Source organism: Bos grunniens, chromosome 11 (genome assembly GCF_055505025.1).
Source record: "Bos grunniens cultivar Pamir isolate PY7600 chromosome 11, Bosgru_T2T1.0, whole genome shotgun sequence".
In the NCBI taxonomy this organism is placed as follows: Eukaryota; Metazoa; Chordata; class Mammalia; order Artiodactyla; family Bovidae; genus Bos; species Bos grunniens.
In genome coordinates, this window is record NC_141175.1 from 64,200,443 (window position 1) to 64,223,265 (window position 22,823).

The 22,823-nt window shown below is 35.0% G+C and overlaps 1 protein-coding gene across 5 annotated transcripts in view; it reads right to left on the reverse strand.

The window, feature by feature from the left end:
• Positions 1 to 741: 741 nt before the first annotated feature.
• The window catches only part of PAPOLG (poly(A) polymerase gamma), a 33,984-nt gene continuing 11,902 nt past the window's right edge, over positions 742 to 22,823 (reverse strand). For 4 of the 5 annotated variants that reach the window (XM_086326785.1, XM_086326784.1, XM_086326787.1 and 1 more), the window contains 19 exons: positions 22,489 to 22,598; positions 20,631 to 20,684; positions 18,734 to 18,845; positions 16,505 to 16,594; positions 15,754 to 15,892; positions 15,142 to 15,214; positions 14,310 to 14,430; positions 13,877 to 13,961; positions 13,134 to 13,187; positions 11,234 to 11,353; positions 10,579 to 10,688; positions 8,782 to 8,903; positions 8,367 to 8,542; positions 7,870 to 7,958; positions 7,572 to 7,789; positions 6,943 to 7,008; positions 6,713 to 6,769; positions 4,978 to 5,072; positions 3,664 to 4,808 (listed from right to left, as the gene is read on the reverse strand). In XM_086326785.1, the coding sequence (XP_086182911.1) occupies positions 4,574 to 4,808; positions 4,978 to 5,072; positions 6,713 to 6,769; positions 6,943 to 7,008; positions 7,572 to 7,789; positions 7,870 to 7,958; positions 8,367 to 8,542; positions 8,782 to 8,903; positions 10,579 to 10,688; positions 11,234 to 11,353; positions 13,134 to 13,187; positions 13,877 to 13,961; positions 14,310 to 14,430; positions 15,142 to 15,214; positions 15,754 to 15,892; positions 16,505 to 16,594; positions 18,734 to 18,845; positions 20,631 to 20,684; positions 22,489 to 22,598 (2,126 nt within the window). In that variant the 3' untranslated portion in view covers positions 3,664 to 4,573. Of the gene's footprint in view, positions 1,956 to 3,663; positions 4,809 to 4,977; positions 5,073 to 6,712; positions 6,770 to 6,942; positions 7,009 to 7,571; positions 7,790 to 7,869; positions 7,959 to 8,366; positions 8,543 to 8,781; positions 8,904 to 10,578; positions 10,689 to 11,233; positions 11,354 to 13,133; positions 13,188 to 13,876; positions 13,962 to 14,309; positions 14,431 to 15,141; positions 15,215 to 15,753; positions 15,893 to 16,504; positions 16,595 to 18,733; positions 18,846 to 20,630; positions 20,685 to 22,488; positions 22,599 to 22,823 lie in introns of those variants that run through there. The other variant, XM_086326786.1, reaches the window with a different exon arrangement.

Below are 22,823 nucleotides of genomic sequence, written 5' to 3' on the forward strand. Positions count from 1 at the left end.
CTTGCCCATAATAGCTTAATGCATGCAGTCAGATCCACAAAGAACCTGTTATGATGTTAATCTAACACATGAAGCACAGTGTGATAACTGTGTTAGATCCTAGGAGCAATGAGTTGCCCTCATCAGCAACTCCCACTCTGGGTATGGTTAGCTGGCACTCCAATCAGTGTACTTTACAAGTGGCTATTAGAAGTCCTTCTGTTATCCATGGCTCAATCCATACAAAAGGCTTTGATAATTAGCTTAATAAATGTCAAGTGTGTTTCCACTGGTGCCGTGGCTTGCTAATATCTTGATGCAGACACAGGTTCTTATTTGTGAATTCAGTACTAGATTCAAGATAGGTGCGCTACTACAAACAAGCACAGTTCATTAACAAGAAGGTGACAAGACCTATAGCTTGTACTTCTGTGGACAGTACCCAAGATCTGACTGCTAAATGCGCTGCTGTTCAGCCATTAGCAGAGAAGTCTGCTTGCCTGATGCTGACCAAAAGGGTGATAGAATTTTGCCCCCAACGTTTGAGGCAGATGCTACTGCTTGCTAATATTTAATCAGATATTCCGTGTAAGGCAAACTGCATATGAGATTTGCTTTTGTATTAAGCAAGTAGTGGATCCCATTATCTGCCAAAGAGTCTGAGAGGTAAATGACCAACTAACTGGCTGTCAGTCTGAAATATAAGTAAAGACGTCTGGTACTTTTAAGTTACTCCCAAATAATATCAGTCAATCACCAATACCTATTTATCAAAGCAAGTTTATTATATTACTTATTCCAGACAGATAATGAGGCTTGTGTGTACAACTAAGAAATTCAGACAATCCAAATAAAAGGCAGGAAAATTAATATGAATTACACAAACAGCTAACTAGAAAGGAGCAGCAGCTGCATTCATTTTACATTAATACTGTGAAGTGATGTAGCACCATTTACCTCAAATATATCCTAAGTACTTTTTAAGGTAATTACTTGGGTCCTTGCTAAAAATGCAGCAATACATTAAAAAATTAGAGCAAGCCTGATGATAATCTTATGTTCAGCTAACTTCAAATATAAAACTCCAGAAAAAAATAGGAAATCTGGGAAGGCTCTGACCTTGTACAATTCTTTTAAAAAATCCTAAGGAAATAGTTACCATTTTTGAGACTGGCTTTTTTCTATTGCTTGCACTATATTCATCACTATTATCATGACTTAAATTCCAAGCTTTGGAAGGTTTAATAGGTAGTTATTTATGCACTCACATAATTTTTTTATTAAAAAATTTTTTTTACACTAAAGTTCTATTTATTGGTCTGTTCAGTCTGAACCACAAACATGGAGGAATAAGAAATTTAAGGCTACCAAATCAAAGGATTAGAATCTTTAATTATTATTTTTTAAGGATCTTTAATGATTAATTCTGCTTTTTACCATTTCTAATGATTATTCTAAGCTATTCTACTCTGATCATTCCTACGTTGAAATTTGTTGGTTTGACCCTGTTAAATGAATTGAAGTTAACATGAAGACATTTATAAATCCAATCATAAAGCTTTTTCTAAATACTGATAAAGTTTCATCTGAGATATATAAAGAAAACTCGAAAAGAGAAATTTAGTATTCCAGAGTCTTTCATTAGCCCACTTTACTAGTTAAGAGCCACAGTACATTTTCAGAAATATACCACAGAAAAATCTTAAGAAAATTCCAAAGTTTGGGATTATTCAATCCTGTAAAGCTGTGGTCCCTAACTTTTTTTTTCTTAGTGTCATGAACCATTTTGAGAACTGATGAAAGTATGAACTTCCCCTCAGACATATGCATATGAACAGAAACTTCTTATATATATTTACAAGGGATTCCCTACAGTCCATGATCTTGCAAGTTGGGAGTTCCTATTTTCAAGTGGTGGACACCGTGGAAAATAAGTTTAGCCCATTTTGACACTGTTTGTCTTCACTTCTCTGTGCCTATATAGGACAGTAAGCATTTTAATGTTACCAAATTGCTGTCTTAAGACAAAAACTCTTATTGTAAACACAGTCTTGTAAAATCCTCTTCCCCTAATTTTACAAGGTTTTAAGCCATGTATCCTGTCTCTCAAATTAGTTAAATCCCTAAGGTTTAAACTAGCAGATAATCGTTTCTTTGATATATATAATTCTTTAGAGCCAGTCACTGAAAAGTAAGATTAAAATTTAATACCGTCATGAAAATGAATGTGTTGTCTACATACAGAACAGGTTATTCGACTTTGTAAAATATATTTCTAGTTATTCTTGAAATAAAACACACCTCAGAATCAAACACACTCGCCTAGCGCCTCTGAACATAGCACACAGTCACAGATCACGCCCCCCTCTTAACTCACTTGGAACCCCATCTCCTACCATGACGACAAAATGTGCAGCTGACCCTTGCACAATGTAGGGGTGCTGAACCCCTCACCCCAGTTGAAAACACTTGTACTGCTAACTCTGTCTCAAAAACATAGGAATTGATACATGACTCACCCAAGGGCAGGAAGCTGAAACAGTTTGGATAGAATCATGACTCAAACCCTAGTTCTTTTGATTCTACATATTGTGATCTCCCCTACTTAAAGATCTGTAAGATAAAAATACAAGTACTATTTATTGAAAAAATATGTATAGGTAACATATAGGACCTCTGTAGTATATACATATAGGACCTGTGTAATTCAAATCTGTGTTGTTCAAGGATCAACTGTACTGATCTACCTACTGTTTGGGATAGAAAACACTTCATTTCTGACCAAACCCACCATCTCAAAAGCATCTCATCAATTCCCCAAACCAGTCAGCAAACAGGTTGAAGAATACTGTCTCTGAGGAGTTATTTGGCTATGTCTTTAACCCCATGTCAAATGGACACTTAAAACAAGAGATATGACTATACTATAGTACAAAGGTTAGGCCTGTTGCTTTCTTATTAAAGAGAAACTCCGCTAGTTACTCCAAAGAATTGGTTTACATAGTAGGTGAAACTTGGATCTATGTATGAAGAATTCTTAAAGCCCTTAAAGAAGTTTTTAATGTTTTGAGTCACATGACAGTTATTCAGTCCTTTCATAATCATGTATTTTTGCTCAAACAGAATATTTATGAAACAAAGCTCAAAATACCTGAATAAAGGACAAGGGTCAGCTAAAAAAACAGCTTTGCCAAGGAAGCTACCATTTGGTCATGGGATTTCATTCTCGTCTTTTCCTATGTACAAAATAAATAAGGGAACAACCATTGTTTTCTCCTTGCTATTCTTTAACTTTCACAAAGGAAAACTTAGAAGTAAACACTAGAATTTCCATTTCAGAGATGTAGGTAGGGGTCAGGAACAGGAGGGGAGAAGAAGGATACTGCTCTCTGACAATCAGAATTCAAGTCATTTCAGCTCAATGGTAAAGGGCTTGCAAGAAGAAATGAACTGTGACTCCAATGGCTAAATGGCATCCCGTGTGTCCTATAAACTATACAACTAAGGGCTTCTCCCTGCACTATTCAAACGTACCATTTTGTTTTCCCTACTAGACCCGCTAAATGGTGAGTGCAAGCTGAGGAAGGTAATATATACCAGCATTCCTGGCTGTGTAATCTATACATTTTCATTTTAATTCAAGCATAATCCATATTTAAAAAATTAGACTAAAGAGAGACAGTAAAGGTTTTAAAGTTTTCTCTTTGAAAAGATGGTATCTTACAGTACATACAAAAATACTCTGAAAATACATACGACTTCATTTACAAAACACTGAATCAACATATTACAAGAATTACATGGTTATGGATTTCAATAAATGGAGCATGCATTCATGAAACTTAAAAAATATTAAGAAAAGGACTGAAAAAAGCAGTGTAAAAAAAGACAACTCATATTTAAATAAAAATTACAAAGGTCCTGAGCCAATTAATGGTTGGTAACAATGTCATCAAAAATGCCTTTAGGTCTCAATAAAATCCACTGCTTATTTCTGCATGCCTAGTCCGTGAAGAAACTGAAGTTGTGGGGATACGTAATGGTCAGGAATTATCATGCCAAGTTAAATTGTACACGTCAAAAATACAAGCTTGCCATACTTAAAGTATCTTTATTGTTGATGCCAGATTGAGTTGCTCCTCAGTAAAAAATACCAGTCAACTAACAAGAATGGCATGAGATAGGTTATGTAATAATTTTACCGTTCATATACTGACTTTCAGTATTCTGGTTATATTTTGATTCTTAATAAAGATGCATTTCAAAGGCCTCCACAGGAGGCAAAATATAGAGAATTTGTGGTGCCCAACTCTTATGTAATCACTGGACTAATCCTCCCTGGTAACTACGCAACATTTGGACAGAAAGGCACAAAAAAATAAAATTTAAATATTTCATGTGCCAATCTGAGAAAAAATAATTTAAATCAACAGAACAGACAAAAAGTACATCTACACAAATGAGGAAAGCAGAAAAGATACCTCACATTCATTTATCTCAGGTTTCACAAAGTGGCTTCAATGCTAAAGTAAATGTGTTAACATTTGGAAAATTACAAGACTTTTTTTTTTTTTTTCTTCAATTTTTTTCAGTTCTATACAATGATTACAACATAAGACTTAAAAAAAGGCGGGGGCGGTGGATATTTCAGGACTTGTTTTATGAGTGTCCAAAGAGCCAAGAACTGGTTCCCATAACAGAGAAACAAGCATCGAAAGTTAAGGCAGTAAAACCTCCAACGCAAAGCCATAAGACTGCAGATGACAATTTGATAGCAGGTGATCCTCAGAGAAGTGTATGTAGCAATCAATGAGAGAATGCTACAGCATCTGCAGGTCAAAGTGTGAGAGTTCAAAAAAACACTTCAAGGTCGTTAGGCGGATGACTGTAACTTTCACCTTATCTTATGTGTGACAGCTCACTCTATCCTTAAGAGTGGCTGCATCTATGCCACTAAATGATTGCATATTCACTTTAGTAAGGAGGCACTGCTTTTACCGATTTAGGGTCAGCCGAATGGAATTTTTGATGACACGGATGTTATTTGCTGGAACTGGAGATGATGAATCTGGTAGTTCTTTGCTGGGCAGTCTCTGTTAGAAAGAAATAGAAACAAAGAAGGAAAAACAAATACATATTATAAAGGTCCAGTGAGTAAAACAGTAACAAAAGTCTGAATTTTTTGCCAAGAGCTCTAAGTTCCTATACACTCAAGTATGCGTTGAATACTTTCTCCCGATGTTCATAGGTACTTCTTGTTTGGGGGACTTAAAAACAGGTGAAAAGCAAAGGGACAGGGAAAGGGCAGAAGTGGGAGGGCTGTATGAATAAAAAAGAGGGCTGTGTAAAATCAGTCGACACTTCTACACTGAGAAATGCACAAAGTCCTCCTCAGAGTCAGGCAACAGTAAAGAGAAACAGGAAGACTACAGTCACTAAACACGAAATTCTCAGGGTGCAAGGTGAGAAATGAGTGTGTATACAGAGGGAAACTTGACATCGAGTTATATCCCTCAATTAGTTTCTGTACAACATTCATGGAGAATAACCCAACTTGTGAGGTAATTAAGTTTTTAGGAAAACTGACTTTGCAGTCAGGGTAGGTAACTTTAGTGATGGTACAATTCAGTAACATCTCTATGAAGGCTTTTGAAGACATTAAAGAGTATTACATAATGAAGGCAAGTCTATGAAACTGAGAAACAAAGATGGAAACCTAAAATACAAATAGTTGTGTGATGGAAACACAATATGTAAGCTTCAAGTCATTAAGAGAAGACTGCAAGAAGTAATCCTCCTTTCACGTTACCTTGGCTAAACAATTGTATTATAGGGGCATCCATTAAAAAACATGAAAAATTTCAGACATGCATAAAAGAATAGAAAGGACGATGAAGATGCCACAATGAAGACTCAGACATTATTAAAATTTTGCCGTAGTTGTTTGGGTTATACCGCTTGCCCTTTATACTTGAAATCTTTTAAAGTAAAACTCAGACATTTCATTTCACACTTTAATATCCACCTCAAATTTTTTCTTCCACTACCATACATTATATAATTATACACCTCTATTTTTTCTAACTTGCTCTTATGTTAAACTGTGTAAATTCTACAACTAATAGAAAGTATGAGGACATTTTCTATTTTGCTTTAGAACTGCCAATACATCCTGGGGAATCTGGCAGGGTGACAGTTGACTACAACAAGAAACACGAGAACCTACATTACTAGCTAAAATGTTAATCCCTTGAAAATAAATATTTAAATTAAGATTTAGGGGCTCTTTAGCTCATATTTCAAAGATACTTACTCTATACACCAGTATATTTGGTTCCTCCAAAATATTAGTAAGTATGGTCCCCAACTATCAAGCCTGATTTTCACAGTAAGCAATGGGGTACAACAAAAGACTATCAAGTGTTGGCAGGAATTACTGTGCTGAGCACTAAACTGCTTCTTTAAAAACAAAAGTTGGACATACCTTGAATAAATCATGAAATCTTGAACAACTCCCTCTTTTCTAGACTTTTGAGATACATACATTTAGGCTCATATACTCTGCTATTTCCATCCCAACTTCCAACTACACTGCTGATATGGAGGATACGGACAAAATCTTATTAATTCTTTCCTTCACCTAAGTGCTAGGCTCTTCTTAATGAGCTTTTTGTACCTGTAGATTACCTATGAACTCGTACTTGTGCATTTTATTTACAAATTAGACTGTTACCTTTTTGCGTGATGTATCAATAGTTGGAATAGGCATACATTCTCCTCCAATGGCATCCTAAAAACAGAATTACATACAAGTGAAAACGTTCCTATATGCAAATATTTATTTCTACATGATATAAGCCATAACTAAAAGTTAAGAGATAAATCTGATCTACTTTTGAATATAGTACTTTTCCTGGTACATGGCTCTTTAAGTATTTTTAAGCACACTATTAATATACTTACCACTGATTTTCTTTTTCTGTCTTCAGCAGCACGTGATTCCTTAAACGTTGATTCAAGTCGAATAAACTAAAATATAAACATTAAAATGAGGTGCTATTATTACCTATTAAATAGGTACTATGTATTTATAGGTGCTATTTATTATCTATAAAACCATATAAGTCTATATAAAATAAGAAACTGATTAGTGACCAGGCTAATGTCAAAACTTTTACAAACAGGTTTGGTGAGCAAAGATAATTTAAATCAGATTGAATTTAATTGACACCCTTAATTTCTACAGTTTGATCTACTGAGATGATAGTACTTATACCACCACCTATTGGAGGCAGAGGAGATCACCATTATTAACTCAATAAATTAATTTAGTTACCAATAATGACTTTTACGTAAGCCAAGGAGAAACTCAGACTAATCATTCAAATTTTTAGACACATTATTAGTTTGAATTCAGAATGAACAATTAGCATTATCCTATTAGGGTTTAGGTAAATATTCTTTTTAAACGGTCAAATCCTAACGGAATACTAAGGTAACTATGAAGAACTGTGAGCTTCTTTACCACTATTTTAAGTTTACTTTGAAAAAAAAAATTGACTACGGAATCACCATTGACTCTGTAATCATACCTTTTCTATGTCTTTCAACCTCTTAGAGGACCCATCTACGGATGGGGAGTGGGGTCTTTTAGGCGTAACATTCTTGGTTACATTTGACATCCCATTTAGATGTGGCTGCCCCTGGACAGGGTTGTGAGGTGTGACCCTAGGAATGACATTTCGTCCTACTACCGTAGGAATGGTACACACAGCTGGGGGTGATACAGCTTTTAATGCAGAGTCGACTTCTGAAAAGGAAAAAAGAAAGGTTTTAGTAATTAAATACAGATGTAATAGAATCATAACTAAGAAAAGTGTAGATACCTACTTGCACCAATGACAGGAATAGATAGCCCTTGAGCTGGCGGGACACTCAGTGGCTTTTCCACGATTACAGCAGCAGGCTCAGCATTATTCCTATAAAAAGTGTTACATAATCATTATTAAATTATTTAAACAGTATGTATTTAAAACCTTAACTAAATGTTTAAATTACTTCTTTCAAGTACTCCTACTTTAACATTTCACCAAAGGAAGAAAAAAAACAGTGGGGGAAGGAAGAGGACCCAGTGAGAATTAACAGCAAAAATTAAAGAGAAAACCTGGACATTTCTGTTTACTTACCTATTAATATTCCCATATATTCATAAACCTAGAACACATCCCACAGGATTCCACAAACTGTCAAGTAATTCTAAATAAGAAACTGACTAGTAACTCACAAAATTTTTTTTTTTACAGTTAAAAGATATTTAGCAAAAGTACACAAGTTTGTATTATCCTCAAATAAACTGAAGACTGAAAGGAAAATTTTGAAATGCAGACCTCTCTGTCTCCCCTGAAGGAGGAATATCAGGCTTGGAAGGCTTGTTTGCAGACACTGGGGAATTAAAAGGTGTTTCATTATCAGTGTCTCTGGAGCTGTCCAAACAATTGCTATCCAGAGATGATCTTTTGGATTGAGGTCCACTTGAACTTCGGGTGACATCAGATAGACTTTGCTGAAACAGGGGAAAAGCTTTTAGGATTTCAATAAGTAAATGAGAAAAATGGTTTCAATTCTGAAGTACATATAAAACAAAAGATATTTTGTGATTAATGAAGGTTAAGATTTTAGTCCTAGATTGAATTGCCTGTACTTTCCCAAACCTTCTCAATAGGTTTGGGTGCTGCCGAAATGCAGATTTGGGCCCAGGATCATGTGTCTGGGTTCAGACTGGAGAGGTGAGTACAAACTCACCTTCTTCTTCTTCTGAAGAATTTCTGCAGGAAGGTAGTGATGAAGTTGTTTTTTTTTAACATGAGTTGCTTCAATTTTCATTCCCTCCTTTAGCATGTTAATATTGTTTGCCTGTCTGTACACTGTAACAAAAGTCAGTATGTTAAAATGGGAAACTCCTTTCTAAAGAAAGGGTGCTATTTTGTTTTTCTAAAATACGAACCTTCAGTATCTCCACATTACTACACAAAAACACATTCTTCTTACAGCACACATACTTCCAAAACATTTTCACAACATCACAATCCTTTTCAAGTACTGACTAGTTTCCTCATGTCCAACTTGTAAGACTTTCCCATAATCTAATCTCACTAACAAAATTAATGTATGGATAAAAGTTTTCCAAAATCTTGTTTTCTGCTATTTTCCCTAAGGGCAATCTCTTCTCATTACTACCTGCCCAAATCTGAGCTAATCCTAATACCATATACACAAGATGCAATTTAAGCTCTCCTCCTCCATGAAGCTTCTTTTACTATACGAGTCATAGACTGTTAGACATGAGAAACCATCTAGAAGTACATCCTTATCATCCAGGTAGGTAAGCAAGACTCAACAGCCTTGAATGCCCTGCCAATACTGAAATACACATAGCCCCAGATTCCCACTCTGGTGCTTCTCACCCCTTGTAAGAAAGTCAGTTTTATTAACTATTATATAAATTATTTAGTGTGTGTTAATTGTGAATACTCATATGATAAGCTAAGAGAGGGGTGGGAGGTTTCTTCTGCACAGTATCTACTGTGAAATGCAAATTATATAATCTCTTGGGGCCTCAATATCTCTATCTGGAGAACATTTTATAAATCTGTAATAAACAGAGGTTCCCAACCCCTTCCTTTTGGAAAAAATGAGTCCAAATTAGAATGGAAAAATATCTATGTTTTCATTCCAGATTGCTTATAAAAGAACCCTCAAGAGTGCATGTTCAATGTGCAGACTTCTGGCTCCACTCCCAGAGCCTATGATTCAGTAGTTGTAAGGTGATGCAGAGAAACCTGCATTTTCATGATAAATATGAGTGCTAGTTCAAAAGAAAAACTCAGATGAGCTAACCAAGAATATAGTATAAATGTAGTTTCCATATTATTAAGACAAGCCCACATTTATAACAAATATATTAAGATATTCCACAGAGATGGTCTTAGAAGATAAGATTCTTTTCACTGATTCTGAAACATATTCAGCAAGCCTGTATTGACTGATACTTATTTCATGTAAAATAAAGGTCAAAAAATAAGTAATCTTTATGACTTTGGTTATAAACACTGGCTGTACACACTAAAAATCTAGAGTTTCTTTAGTCTTCTTTTTGTTTTAAAAGTTAATATATTCACATGGTACAAAACTCAAAGGGTTCATGAGTATACAGTGAAGTTGCCTCTGTCAGACACACCCAGTTAGTTCCTTGACCTAAAAGCAATTCTGCCAGTTTCTTTTATTAAAAACTATATATCCTTCCAGAGATAGTCTATGATTTTTAAGCAAAAATGCATGCATTTCTTTACTGATTTATATAAATGATACTATACCATACCTACTGGTCTGTACCTCCCTCCTCCCCCAAGAGGTCTTGTAAGTTGTTTCATCATGCCTTTACTTTTTTAAGGGCAGCGTAGAGTTTCACAATATAGATGTTTCATGTTCATTTAACCAAATGTGGAACTTTATAAAAATACAGCCAGCCAGATCCTAGACAGAGGATACTGCATTACAGCCAAGGTTGAGTGCCACAGCTCTATGATGACAAAGTCTTACCTGTATCAGTAAATGACTGTATATCGTATGTCAAGTCTATATTAACACTTTCTGCATTTTCTACTCTCCGAAAAATTATTCCAAGGAACCACATTGATACATAATTGTTGCTATAAAATAAAATTTAAGAATTTCCATTAATTTTTAATAATTTTACAGATGCTTTTTGATAATTAAAACTTGGTCTCTATGGAAGCACAAATACAAATTTCAATGGTTTGGCCAAATTCTTAAAAAAAAATGTTAAGTTATCCTGTGTTATTATAAAGCAGATTAAATGCTTTGAAAATGACTGACTATGTATTTAAGGATTGTTGAGGTCTGTGGGCTACCAACATAGTACGTACTTGGTTGGTTTTTTTTTTTGGCCTCATCATGTGGCTTGTGAGATTTTAGTTCCTTGACCAGGGACTGAACCTGGGCCCTGGGCAGTGAGAGTCAGAGTCCTAACCACTCAGCCACCACAGAATTCCCAACATGTACTTAAGTTTTAAGCATGATCACTTATGCTTAAGTACACGATTTATCATCATCCATCAGTGCCTGTTACACAGCAATAACGGCTATGTAACATGGCAATCTTATAAGTGATCTTAAATATACACGTCAGGTAACATTATTTAAGAAATAAAATATTAAAAAATAATTAACTTACTCTTTATGATGTTCCTTATTTCCTGGGAATGACTGGGGATTTACATGGGCAAGAGTAATAAATTCATTCCGTTCCAAATTTCCCACAAGTACACGTATTTTAGATTCTACTAACCCAACCCTAAAATAAAAACACAGATAAGAATTTTCAATGTTAAATGTGGAAGCTATATCCAAGTAAACCAAATAGCATATTAGCTATGATGATTTTGTTGTTCAGTTGCTAAGTCGTGTCTGACTCTGTGACTCCATGGACTGCAGCACACTTAGGCTTCCCTGTCCTTCACTATCTACCAGAGTTTGAGCAAACTCATTTCCATTGAGTCAGTATGCCATCTAACCATCTTATCCTCTGCTGTCCCCTTCTCCTCCTGCCTTCAATCTTTCCCAGCATCTGGGTCTTTTCCAATGAACTGGCTCTTTGCATCAGGTGGCCAAAGTATTGGAGTTTCAGCTTCAGTTCTTCCAGCAAATATTCAGGACTGATTTCCTTTAGGACTGACTGCTTGGATCTCCCTGCTATCCAAGGGATTCTCAAGAGTCATCTCCAGCACCACGGTTTGAAAGCATCAATTCTTTGGTGCTCAGCCTTCTTTGTGGTCAAACTCTCACATCCTGTACATGACCAGTGGAAAAACCATAGCCTTGATTATACAGGCCTTTGTCAGCAAAGTGACGGCTCTACTTTTTAATATGCTGTCTAGGTTGGTCATAGCTTTTCTTCCAAGGAGCAAGCGTCTTTTGATTTCATGGCTGAAGTTACCATCTGCAGTGATTCTGGACCCCAAGAAAATACAGTCTATCACTGTTTCCATTGTTTCCCCATCTATTTGCCATGAAATGATGAACTGGATGCCATAATCTTCATTTTTTGAATGGTGAGTTTTCAGCCAGCTTTTTTCACTCTCCTCTTTCACTTTCATCAAGAGGCTCTTTAGTTTCTCTTCGCTTTCTGCCATTAGGGTGGTATTATCTGCATATCTGAGGTTGTTGATATTTCTCATAGCAATCTTGATTCCGGCTTGTTATTCATCCAGGCAAGCACTTATGGTGTATTCTGCATATAGATTAAATAAGCAGGGTGACAATACCTTGACGTACTCTCTTTCCCAATTTTGAACCAGTCTGTTGTTCCATATCCAGTACTAACTGTTGCTTCTTGACCTGCATACAGGTTTCTCAGGAGGCAGGTAAGTTGGTCTGGTATTCCCATCTCTTTCAGAATTTTCCACAGTTTGTTGTGATCCACACAACAGTCAAAGGCTTTAGAGAGGTCAATGAAGCAGTAGTAGACATTCTTGTGGAATTCCTTTGCTTCTTCTATGATCCAAATGATTTTTGGCAATTGGATCACTGGTTCCTCTGCATTTTCTAAATCTAGCTTTACATGTTCATTAAAAAAATTCAGTCCAGTGTATTAAGAGACCCTGTTTAGAATATCATTCAAGTAAATGAAAAGTTACTTAGTGAATTCTGTTTCCTCCCCTTTCTTTTTCAAGAAGGACAGATCTGTTTAATGCACTCTTGATCTAAAATACTGCCTTTTAGGGCCGTGAAAATAGTCATGACTGGAGTATGTGTGTATATATATGTGTCTCTGTGTAGACATTATGGTTATATACTAGGTATCAGAATCATTCAAATGCCTCACAATTTTGCTTAAATCTGACTCTGAGAAGTGACAAAAAGCAAAAGTCTGTGCATATATCCTTATCTCATGTCACTTTCAATTCTGAAACATTAATTTGATGGCATTTCTTAAACATTGATACTCCATGGTCAAGTACAACAGTCACTATGATATTTAATAATTGAAAAGTAAGAAAGTGTTTTAGAAATGATAAAGCATCATATAAATATGTTATCATTACATAGTAGGCAGAGAACTTGAAATGCCTTACCACTCTAGATGATTTTCTTCTGTTGATGCACTGGCAGTCAATACTATATAATGTCTGTAAAGAATTTTCAGCAACAATCAGGGGGGAAAAAGCCATAAATCATTGTTAGAGTTTGACTTTCCATCATTACTTTTTCTTTCTTTTTTTTTTAATTGACTCAACAGAGGTGAACAGTTTATTTGATATTTAAAAAAAAATTTTTTTTCATAATAAATTTTTATTAGAAGAAAATTTAATTAACAAACTTATACATTCAACATGGTCATGCCATTTTACACAAACATACAGTCACTGCTGCTAAGTCACTTTAGTTGTGTCCAACTCTGTGCGACCCCACAGACGGCAGCCCACCAGGCTCCCCCATCCCTGGGATTCTCCAGGCAAGAACACCGGAGTGGGTTGCCATTTCCTTCTCCTCATCATTACTTTTTCTTTCTCCCTCCCAATGAACAAAAAAGCTAACACAGGCACACATTTATGAAAATTAAAACACGCTGATTTTCACAAAATTATTTCTAGACCCTCTAATTAAAAACCATTCACTAAAACCAAACCCCACAAATACTGGGTTGATACTACTAGAGTATAGACTTTTCTTATCACCTAGGGTTTCTGCTAACCTATTGTCTACCTCACTTGAACTATTCAAGTGACAACTGTCACCTATTATGTATTAACTTTGTAAGTTTAATATTCTTCCTTACACACACACACACACACACAAAATGCAAAATTTCAAATACCTATACTTTTGGAAAAAATTTGGTGGCTCAAGTAGTTTGGACCAATCTGACTTCCCCTGAAGAATTTCATCTGTGACTGCAAGACCTAAATACAGAAAGAAACACAGATTCTGAAAATTCAGCATCACTCAGCATCATAGCTCCTGTATTACCCTTCCCTCAAAGCTCTAACCCCACCAAATCCCTAAGTTAAAAAAAAAAAAAGTATAAATTTATTATGTTCTTTCTTAGAACACAAAAGTCAATTTCAACCAGACTGGAGTGGCTCCATTTTTGGCCTTTTAATATTATCACATACTTTGCAAAACCAATTACTGAAAAAACACATTTGAAAGAATTTTTAGAAATAATAGGCATAACTGCAATAGAATAAAATTGTTGTCAACCAAAACTTGTGGGAATATGTATAGGGCAACAGGGCTAACAGGTTTACCTTGTTTAAATTCTTCTACCATTACTGTTCGAGTTGATGTGGACACATTATACGTAGAATTCTGTTGTGGGTAGGCAGGGGTGATTATGGGCATGAGATGATACCTATCTGATGGATTTACCTGTGAAATTAGAAGCAGAATAATTGATCTATTCTCCTATTTCAGTTGTCCTCACTTCATTTCCCCAAAAGTCTGAAGAATATGAAATATATTTTAATGCTACATTTCCTCAATTCTAAGAAGAACATTTCCCCTCCCCAACTACATTTATTTCTGAAGTCAGATGTGTATGATAGTCAAACTTAAATTGATGGTACACTTTATAAACAAAGGTCTTTTAGAACCAAGGAAATATAATAGTAAGTGCAAAGAGGATTATCTGGTCCAATGGTCCCTTATCCTCTTTCCACACCTTCCCCTTGGTTACCCAGGAATGAGTACTCTAAAAAGCAAATTAAAATGCAAGGTGAGAGTTCTGCTATCGTGGGACCACGAAAATCTGCTTTAAACTGTACTGCAAAGTACATGTTTTATATATGTCAGTATTTTATTATTAGTAACTAATTACTTGTAAGACAGCTTTAAACAACAGATTATGATATCCTGGTTGATACAACCACTCATCAAGTCTTATACGGGTGATTTTTAATGCCATAACATTTGGATCAGCATTGGAGACACAAATTATCTGCACCAAAAAACACAGTAGAGGGAGGGAAAGGACTATAGTTAAATAGAAGGAAGATGAACTGGAACAGCTTTACTCTTCAAGTTCTAACTTTCACTTTACAGAAGTGTCCTTTTCCTAGAAAGCTTTAATAAGTTACATACCCGAGGATCCCAAACTGGCAAATTCAAATTGCTTTCTTCTGGTTGCTTCAGCAGCACAGGATTTGGCCATTCCCTAACATGAAATAGGAAAATAAACTCATGTAAGACCTCATTTCAGGAACTACATGAAATGTTAAAAACTGCTTATTTTAAAGCAGTGATCTCTGAAAGGGCCAAATACTGCTTTGCCCATTAACTTTAACTAATTTAAATCTGAAATTTTTCTTTCCTTCTTATTTGCTTTCATGGACTTAACTCTGATAATTTAGTAACAGCAACAGCTAACATTCACTGAGAATACTCCTAATAAATACATGGAACAGCTATGGTTATTATCTCTATTTTACAGATGAGGAGATTTTAACCTATATAGAGCTAGTAATTAGCAGAGCAAAGACCACTCTCACTAGCTAAAGGCCCACATTTACAGACCCCCTAGAAGAAAGCACCATCTGGTATCCCATCATTTCCTCAAATTTGATGTTTAAAATTTAACTTTTAAAAACAAATGTAAGACAACAGAAAAAGTATACGCATAACTCTTAATTTCCAAATAAGTATACACATAGGCAGAAGTTAGTAAGCTGAGAAAATATGTACATGACTACTTACCATTTGGAAAAAACTAAGAAGAACTTATGAACTAAAGTAGAAGCTGCTGCATTTGGATATAATTGGCAAGTTCTTGCAACCAGCATTGCCCAAGAGACACCACCAAGGAATCCCAGCATGTTGGAATAAATACCACGTCCTAGAAAATTAATATAGTTGTTAATTATTGTTAGGACCTACTATCCATGACATTCACGTATAAAGAACAGCTTAAAGTTTAACTGCTCTCCTAAGATTTGCTTGGAACTCTCTTCCATCATAGAAACATTAAAATCAACAAGCAGACCTTCATGACAGGATCATTCTTGTTAGTAACCCTAAGTCACTCATCTTATCTCCTACTTTGCCCTTCAATACAGAGTGCTGTAAGGTAAAAACAAAATGTTAAAACTATCACTGTAGGTGATACAGTAGGAATTTACTGCACACCTATTATATACTAGACTGCTGACGATGGCGATAAAGATGATTAAGATGGTTCTGCCTACGGAGAACTTGAAGATGAGTAAGGATCTTACTCTTCAAGTTCTAACTCATTCTAACTCTCTGGCTGAAACCTAAGATGTAGAGTCAGGGGCTTTTAGTTTTCACCTATGGAAGAAAAAAAGAGTCACATCTGAAAAAGAAAGAGCCCCTCCAAAACTTACTGTACCTCAATCCCCCACAGTAGTTTCCTATGTCTGTCTACCATGAACAACTGAAAATTGTAATTTTATAACTCAAGGTAAAATTAAAGACTTTGGATACGTACGTTTTGCCCATAGTTTAACTGCTCTTAGGGTGAGTCTGAAAGTTTCTTTATTTGGCACTAAATGCAAAATTTCATCAGTAACTCTACATCCTGAAAAACACAAAGCATTCATTTTTCATTATGCAACAAATTCCAGTTAATTCAAACAGCCTTTTAACTTCAACTCTCAAATGCTAAAAATATCAAAGGTAATAAAATATGAAGTTTAATTTCTCCATGTAAATTTAGGCCTTATATAACAGAAATCACTTTGCTTATAAAGAATTAAACAGCACATAGGTAATGCAATCTAATATTAAAATAAGAGATGAATCTGAAATTATTTTTCTCCACATCTGGCTTTACTGTTAGTCAAATGCCTCTAAGTTAGAAAACTATTATTGCTTTAATGCAAACCTTATCCACAAATACTGTAGTCTATTGCTGCTCTGGAAATATAGCAAAACACAATGATTAAGTTAAAGAAGATACTATAAACCAGTAGTTCTCAAGGTGTGGTCAGTGGACTCTGGGGACTCTATTAGGTCAAATCTATTTTTGTAATATTAATGTGTTCTTTGACTGTTTCACCATGTTAAATTTGCACTCATGGTGCGAAACCAGTGTTGGATAAAACTTCTGGGATCTAAGCAGTGAATCAAAGCTGTGCCAACAAAGTGTACTAGTAGACAATATTATCTTCACCACAAGTTTGCAGTTAGAAAACAGGAGAGGAATTTGTGTGATGTCTGAACGTGTTCAAGGTAAGCTAACTATGTTCTTTTTTTCAGGGAACATCAGTTTTAGTAGAAGAATGATTGACACACAACCGTGGTTATTCATTTTTGGGTATTTAGCAGACATTTCATAAAAAAATGAACAAAATGAGCCCCTCACTTTTAGAAAACCAAATGATGAAATTTATTGAAATAAAACTCGAGCTTTCAAGTAAAAATCAGAATTTTGGACAACTAGTATTTGCTACTATGAGCTTGACAGCTTTCCAAGACCTAGGCTTTTCTGATGAGACTGGTGGTGATAGTGATGAATGTGATTTTTTAAAAATTATTTTATAGTAGTTAGTATTTAGAATATATAAATAACTTTGTGAGCCAGTATTTTCCACATACCTAAGGCATGATAAGACAGAATCATGCACAGGTAAAAGATCCATTCAAAGAATCAGACACACCAATATATTTTAATGTAACAAGCAGACCTTTTGTAACAGTGTACAAAAGTTAACTGATAACAGTTTCAGGTTCTATATTCTAATCAACACGTAAAAAAGATCACTTTTAATTCAGCAGAAAAGGGAACAAATTACTGATGTATGCTACAAACATGGATAAACCTCAAAAACATTACGCAAAGTGAAAGAAGCCAGACACAAAAGACCATGTATTATATGATCCCATTCATATGAAATATCCAGAAAAGGTAAATCTATAGAGATAGAAGTGGTTGTCGGCAACTGGAGGTTGAAAAGGGGAATAACTGCAAATGGGTATGAGGGATCATTTGAGAATGATAAAAATGTTCTAAAATTCTACTGTAGTGTACAACTGTGAATATACTGACTACTAAATTATATACCTAAAAAAGATGGATTTTATAGTATGTAATTATACCTGAAAAAAACCGTTAAAAAGAAAAAAAAACTGTCACTGCTCAAGTTTTGGTGTAGTATTAAATATCCACAATTAAGTGAAAGGGTATTAAAATACTCCCTTTTCCAATTACATATCTTTAAGAAGTCAGAATTTCTCCCCATGCTTCAATCAAAGTAAAATTTTATGATACTGACAGTAAAAGCAGATATGAGAAATTAGTCACAAAAATGCGAAAAAACCTGCCACTCACACACAAAAATATACCTATATTCACTTATAAATGGATTTATTATAGCTATTTTTAAATGGATTAAGTAAATACCTTAAAAATTTCTCAGTTTTTATTTCTAACATGATATATTGATAAATATAATTCACGTAAATGGAAGATCTTGGGGAGGGGTCCTCAAAAAATGTTTAGAGTGTAAAGGGGTCCTGACACGAATAAGCCTGAGAACCACTGCTATAAATATTTCAAATCTATGTTTTATGATGGTTAAATGTGATCAGATTACTTGTATAAAGAAAATTACATCATTTTAAACTAAGGCTAATTCTTATAATAGTTTTGCAAAAAGATCTCTATTTGTCCAACTATTTTCAAGCAGGTTTCTGAAATTTCTTTTTAGAAGCTTACCATTTAGGCTGCGAATACACCTTATATCAAGGCTTCTTAGTCGAGAGTCATCTCTTAGATCTAAATTTTCTGATATGGTCTGTATTGCCAATCTTGCAAAGACTAAATCGATCTTTGGAAAAATGAAAAGAGAAATATTACTTTTTCTCCTAGTCCATTCTCTCTGTCTTTCCCATCTCAAAAATGTTCCAAAGGCCTATGCAGGCAACACCACATTGGAAAATCACTGCAAAGTTTTGGGAGAACAGTTTTCAAATGAAGGGAAAGCATTTTAATTTTGCCAAGCATTAAAAAAAAAAAAAATCAAAACCATATGAGTGAAATTTCTAGATAAAGATGGCAGATTCAACACATTTACATTCATTCCCTCTTGAAAGCTCACTAAAATACTGGCAAGATTTTGTTTTGTGGTGTTCTAGTGTTATTGTTTTTAAAGGCATAACCTACTAGGTCAAAGAACACAGTAGGAGACAACAGTAAAAACTATGAAAGCTGGAAAACAAATGTTTTTGGACAAATGTAACAGACTGAGCAGATCTAAGAAAGCAGAGATAAAATGTATCTAGGAAATAAGGACAAGAAACTGTAAATAAACTCATAAATAAAAAGGAACACTTAGAGAATAAAAAAGTATTCATAGAAAATAAAGTATGATGGCAGAAATGAAAAACAAGAGAAAAGTTTAAAAGATGAGACAAGCCCAAAAAGGAGAACAAAATATGAAGACACAGTTATAAGTAGGAAGGAAGAAGTTTAAAAAAAAAAAAAGGCAGTCCTGGGGGTGCAAAAATGTTAGGAGTTCCAGGAGGAAAGAAAACAAAGGCAGGAAACACAACAGAATTCAATACAATTTCCAAGAGCTGAAGGACAGGTATTTCCAAATCAAAGGAACTAAGTGCCTTAGCACATTTGTTTGAAAAGATACATGGCAAAACAGAGTGTATTACCATGAATTTTACAATGATGAAGACCAGGTGGGAAAAAGAAAACCACACAGTGGCCAAAAAGACAGAACAGGTCACATACAAAAAATGAGGAATCAAATTGGTTTCACATTACTCAACAGAGTATGGGAACTAGATGACAATGAAGCAAACAAGGCCTTCAAAATCCTAAGAAAAATTATTTCCCACCTAGAACTCTATACTTAGCCAACATATCAATTTGGTGTGAGAACAGAATAAAGACATTTTTAAACATGCAAGATCTCAAAAATATGTGCTCTTTTTAGGGAAGCTGGTGGATGAGTGCCTCTAAAATGAGAGCAAGTCAAGAGAAAAGAAAACTAGAGAAGCAAAAGGAAATCCCAGGATCAGTGAAGAGACAAGTCAGAATGACAGCTGTGTATCACTAATGGAGACCAATCAGAGTAGATCTGAATAGATGAGAAGAATCAGTGAGATATTTTTCCAAGATATTAATGACAGAACACCTGAGAAATCCAAATCTATTTAATGGAGATTTAGACAACCAGGAGAGACTAGTTTGAATTAGTAAAAGTATAAAAATCAAGGAAACAAAACACAAAACATTAACTTCCGAGAAAACAAAAGTCACATAGCAAAGAATAGTACATTTTGTGCTTAGTTTTGAACTGTTATTTATAAGATGGTAATAACAAAAACAATGAATACTGCTCTAACTGAAACTATAATAATATAATTATTTTAGGAGATTGTGGGAACAAGACGGATGTGTATAAAAATAATGGGGGCAGGGATGGAGGTTGGTTCATCTTCCATGGTAAGGAAGGATTCACCATGACTAGACTATTTGATTCCTTAAAATATGGGCCTATGTAAATCTGATTTTTAAAAAATACAAAACAGTACCAAAAAAACACCCCATACAGGTTAAATAGTTTAACTGTAAAGTCAGAAAAATAGGTAACACTTACTTCAATTCCATCAAATTCAAATTTTATAACAGGCACAAAGGCATCTTCTACAGCCTGCAAAAGAAGAAAACAATTATAACAAATAAGGTGTAATCTTTTCTCTGTCCTTCCCAAATGCCAATAATGTGAATACTTTTTCTCCCAATTTCTAACTCAGTAGAAAATGTGAAAATTTTCTTGGTTTCTCATTCTAGGTAAGCAAGTACTTCCACACTGTGACTGTGTTATCCAACATATGCAAGATATCCATCAGAGTAGTTATCTAAGTTATTATCCTTCTAAAAATACTCATCAGAAACTGGCAGGGAAAAATGCTATCATTTGGGTATTTACTATTTGTTGGAACTTAAATTGAAAACTGATTATTTACCAAGAGCACTAGTGTAAAAAAGTATCAGATCTCATCACTAATTTAGCAAAAAAATCTATAGTTTGGATTTAGTAGGAATGTTTCTCTAAGCCCTCCTAATCCCTCCACCTAATGAATTCTTAACCTCCTCCTCCATTCCCAGAAACCCAAATAACAAGATCCTCTGAGCTTCACCTTATCCAAGCACTTGAAATTACATTAAAACCGTTTGCTGGACTTCGTGGTTCAGTGGTTAAGAATCTGCCTGTCAATGCAGGGGACACACATTCGACCCCTGGTGGGAGAAGATTCCACATGCTTTGGAGCAACAAAGCCTGTGCCCTACAACTACTGGGCCCAGGTGCCTAGAGCCTGTGCTCTGCAACAAGATAAGCCACTGCAGTGAGAAGCCGAGGGCTGCAATGAGAAGTAGCCTCTCAACTCGCCACAACTGAGAAAGCCCATGAGCAGCAATGAAAACCCAGCACAGCAAAAATAAAAAATAACTAACTAAATAAAGTGTTTAGTTCCCCCAATCCCTCCATCCCATAAACTATGTTTTGTTCACTCTTGTATTTGTGGGACTAAGGCCATATTGGATGAATCACTGGTGCTGAGATTTTATTTGCTGAATGAATAGCTAGATATACACATAAAGAGTTACTAATAGAACCTTACACATAATAGGAGCCACAATTTTATAGGCAACAACCATTTACCAGATATTACAGTAACTGATTTATGTAAATTATCTCATCAATCCTCCAAAAAACTTTATAAGAAAGTTATCACTAGCTTGTCATTTTATAGCTAAGGAAACTGAGACTCAGAGAGAATAGGTAACTTGACCAAAATCCACTATTTAATATGTGGTAGATTTTAGACTCAATCAAGATCTGTATAACTAAAAAGCTCATGTTTTCATATATAATGGAATATTACTCAATCTTAAAAAGGAACAAATCTGAGACAGCTGAACTAAGGTGGATGAACCTAGAGCCTGTTATACAGAGTGAAGTCAGAAAAACACAAACAAATATCCTATGTTAACTCAAATATGGAACCTAGAAAAATGGCACTGGTGAACCTATTTGCAGGGCAGACACAGAGTGGGGAAGAGGTGGGGGACAAACTGGGAGAGTAACACTGACATATATACGCTACCACGAGTAGAACAGAGAGCTGGTGGGAAGCTGCTCTGTAACAAAGGGAGTTCAGTCTGGTGCTCTGTGACAACCCAGAGGAATGGGATGGGGATGGGGAGGGAGCGAGGCTGAAGAGGGAGAGGATACATATCTATACTTACGGCAGATTCACGTTGTTGTATGACAGAGATCAATACAACATTTTAAGCAATTATCCTCCAATTTTAAAAAAAAAGCTCATGTTTTAACTCACCATCCATTATTTTAAGATATAGCAACTTTTAAAATATATCAGTCATCACAAGCCCTAGCTTTTGCTGTTATTTGTTAACAAATTCAAAATATTAAATAACAGTATACTTACTCTTAAGTTTCTAATGCCATCTTGATGTTTCAACTTTTCAAAAAAAGACTGAAAAAAATCAGATCTCTCCACATGTCTTGGGGCTACACAAAGTGCATCAATGTCAGCTCCTGCAAATCAAAGTGTTATTAGGAACAGTATATTGAGTATGTATTACATTTTTATAAACAAAAACATAATGTACAGAAGAAACTATGTAAGATGAGTATAGGAAAATGTTAACACTGATTAACTCTGAGTGATGAGATAATGGGAATCCCCCCCCATTTTCTAATTATAAACAATAAATAAGTTTGTTTTTCAAAGTTCTTACCAGTAAAACACAGAAAAGGAAT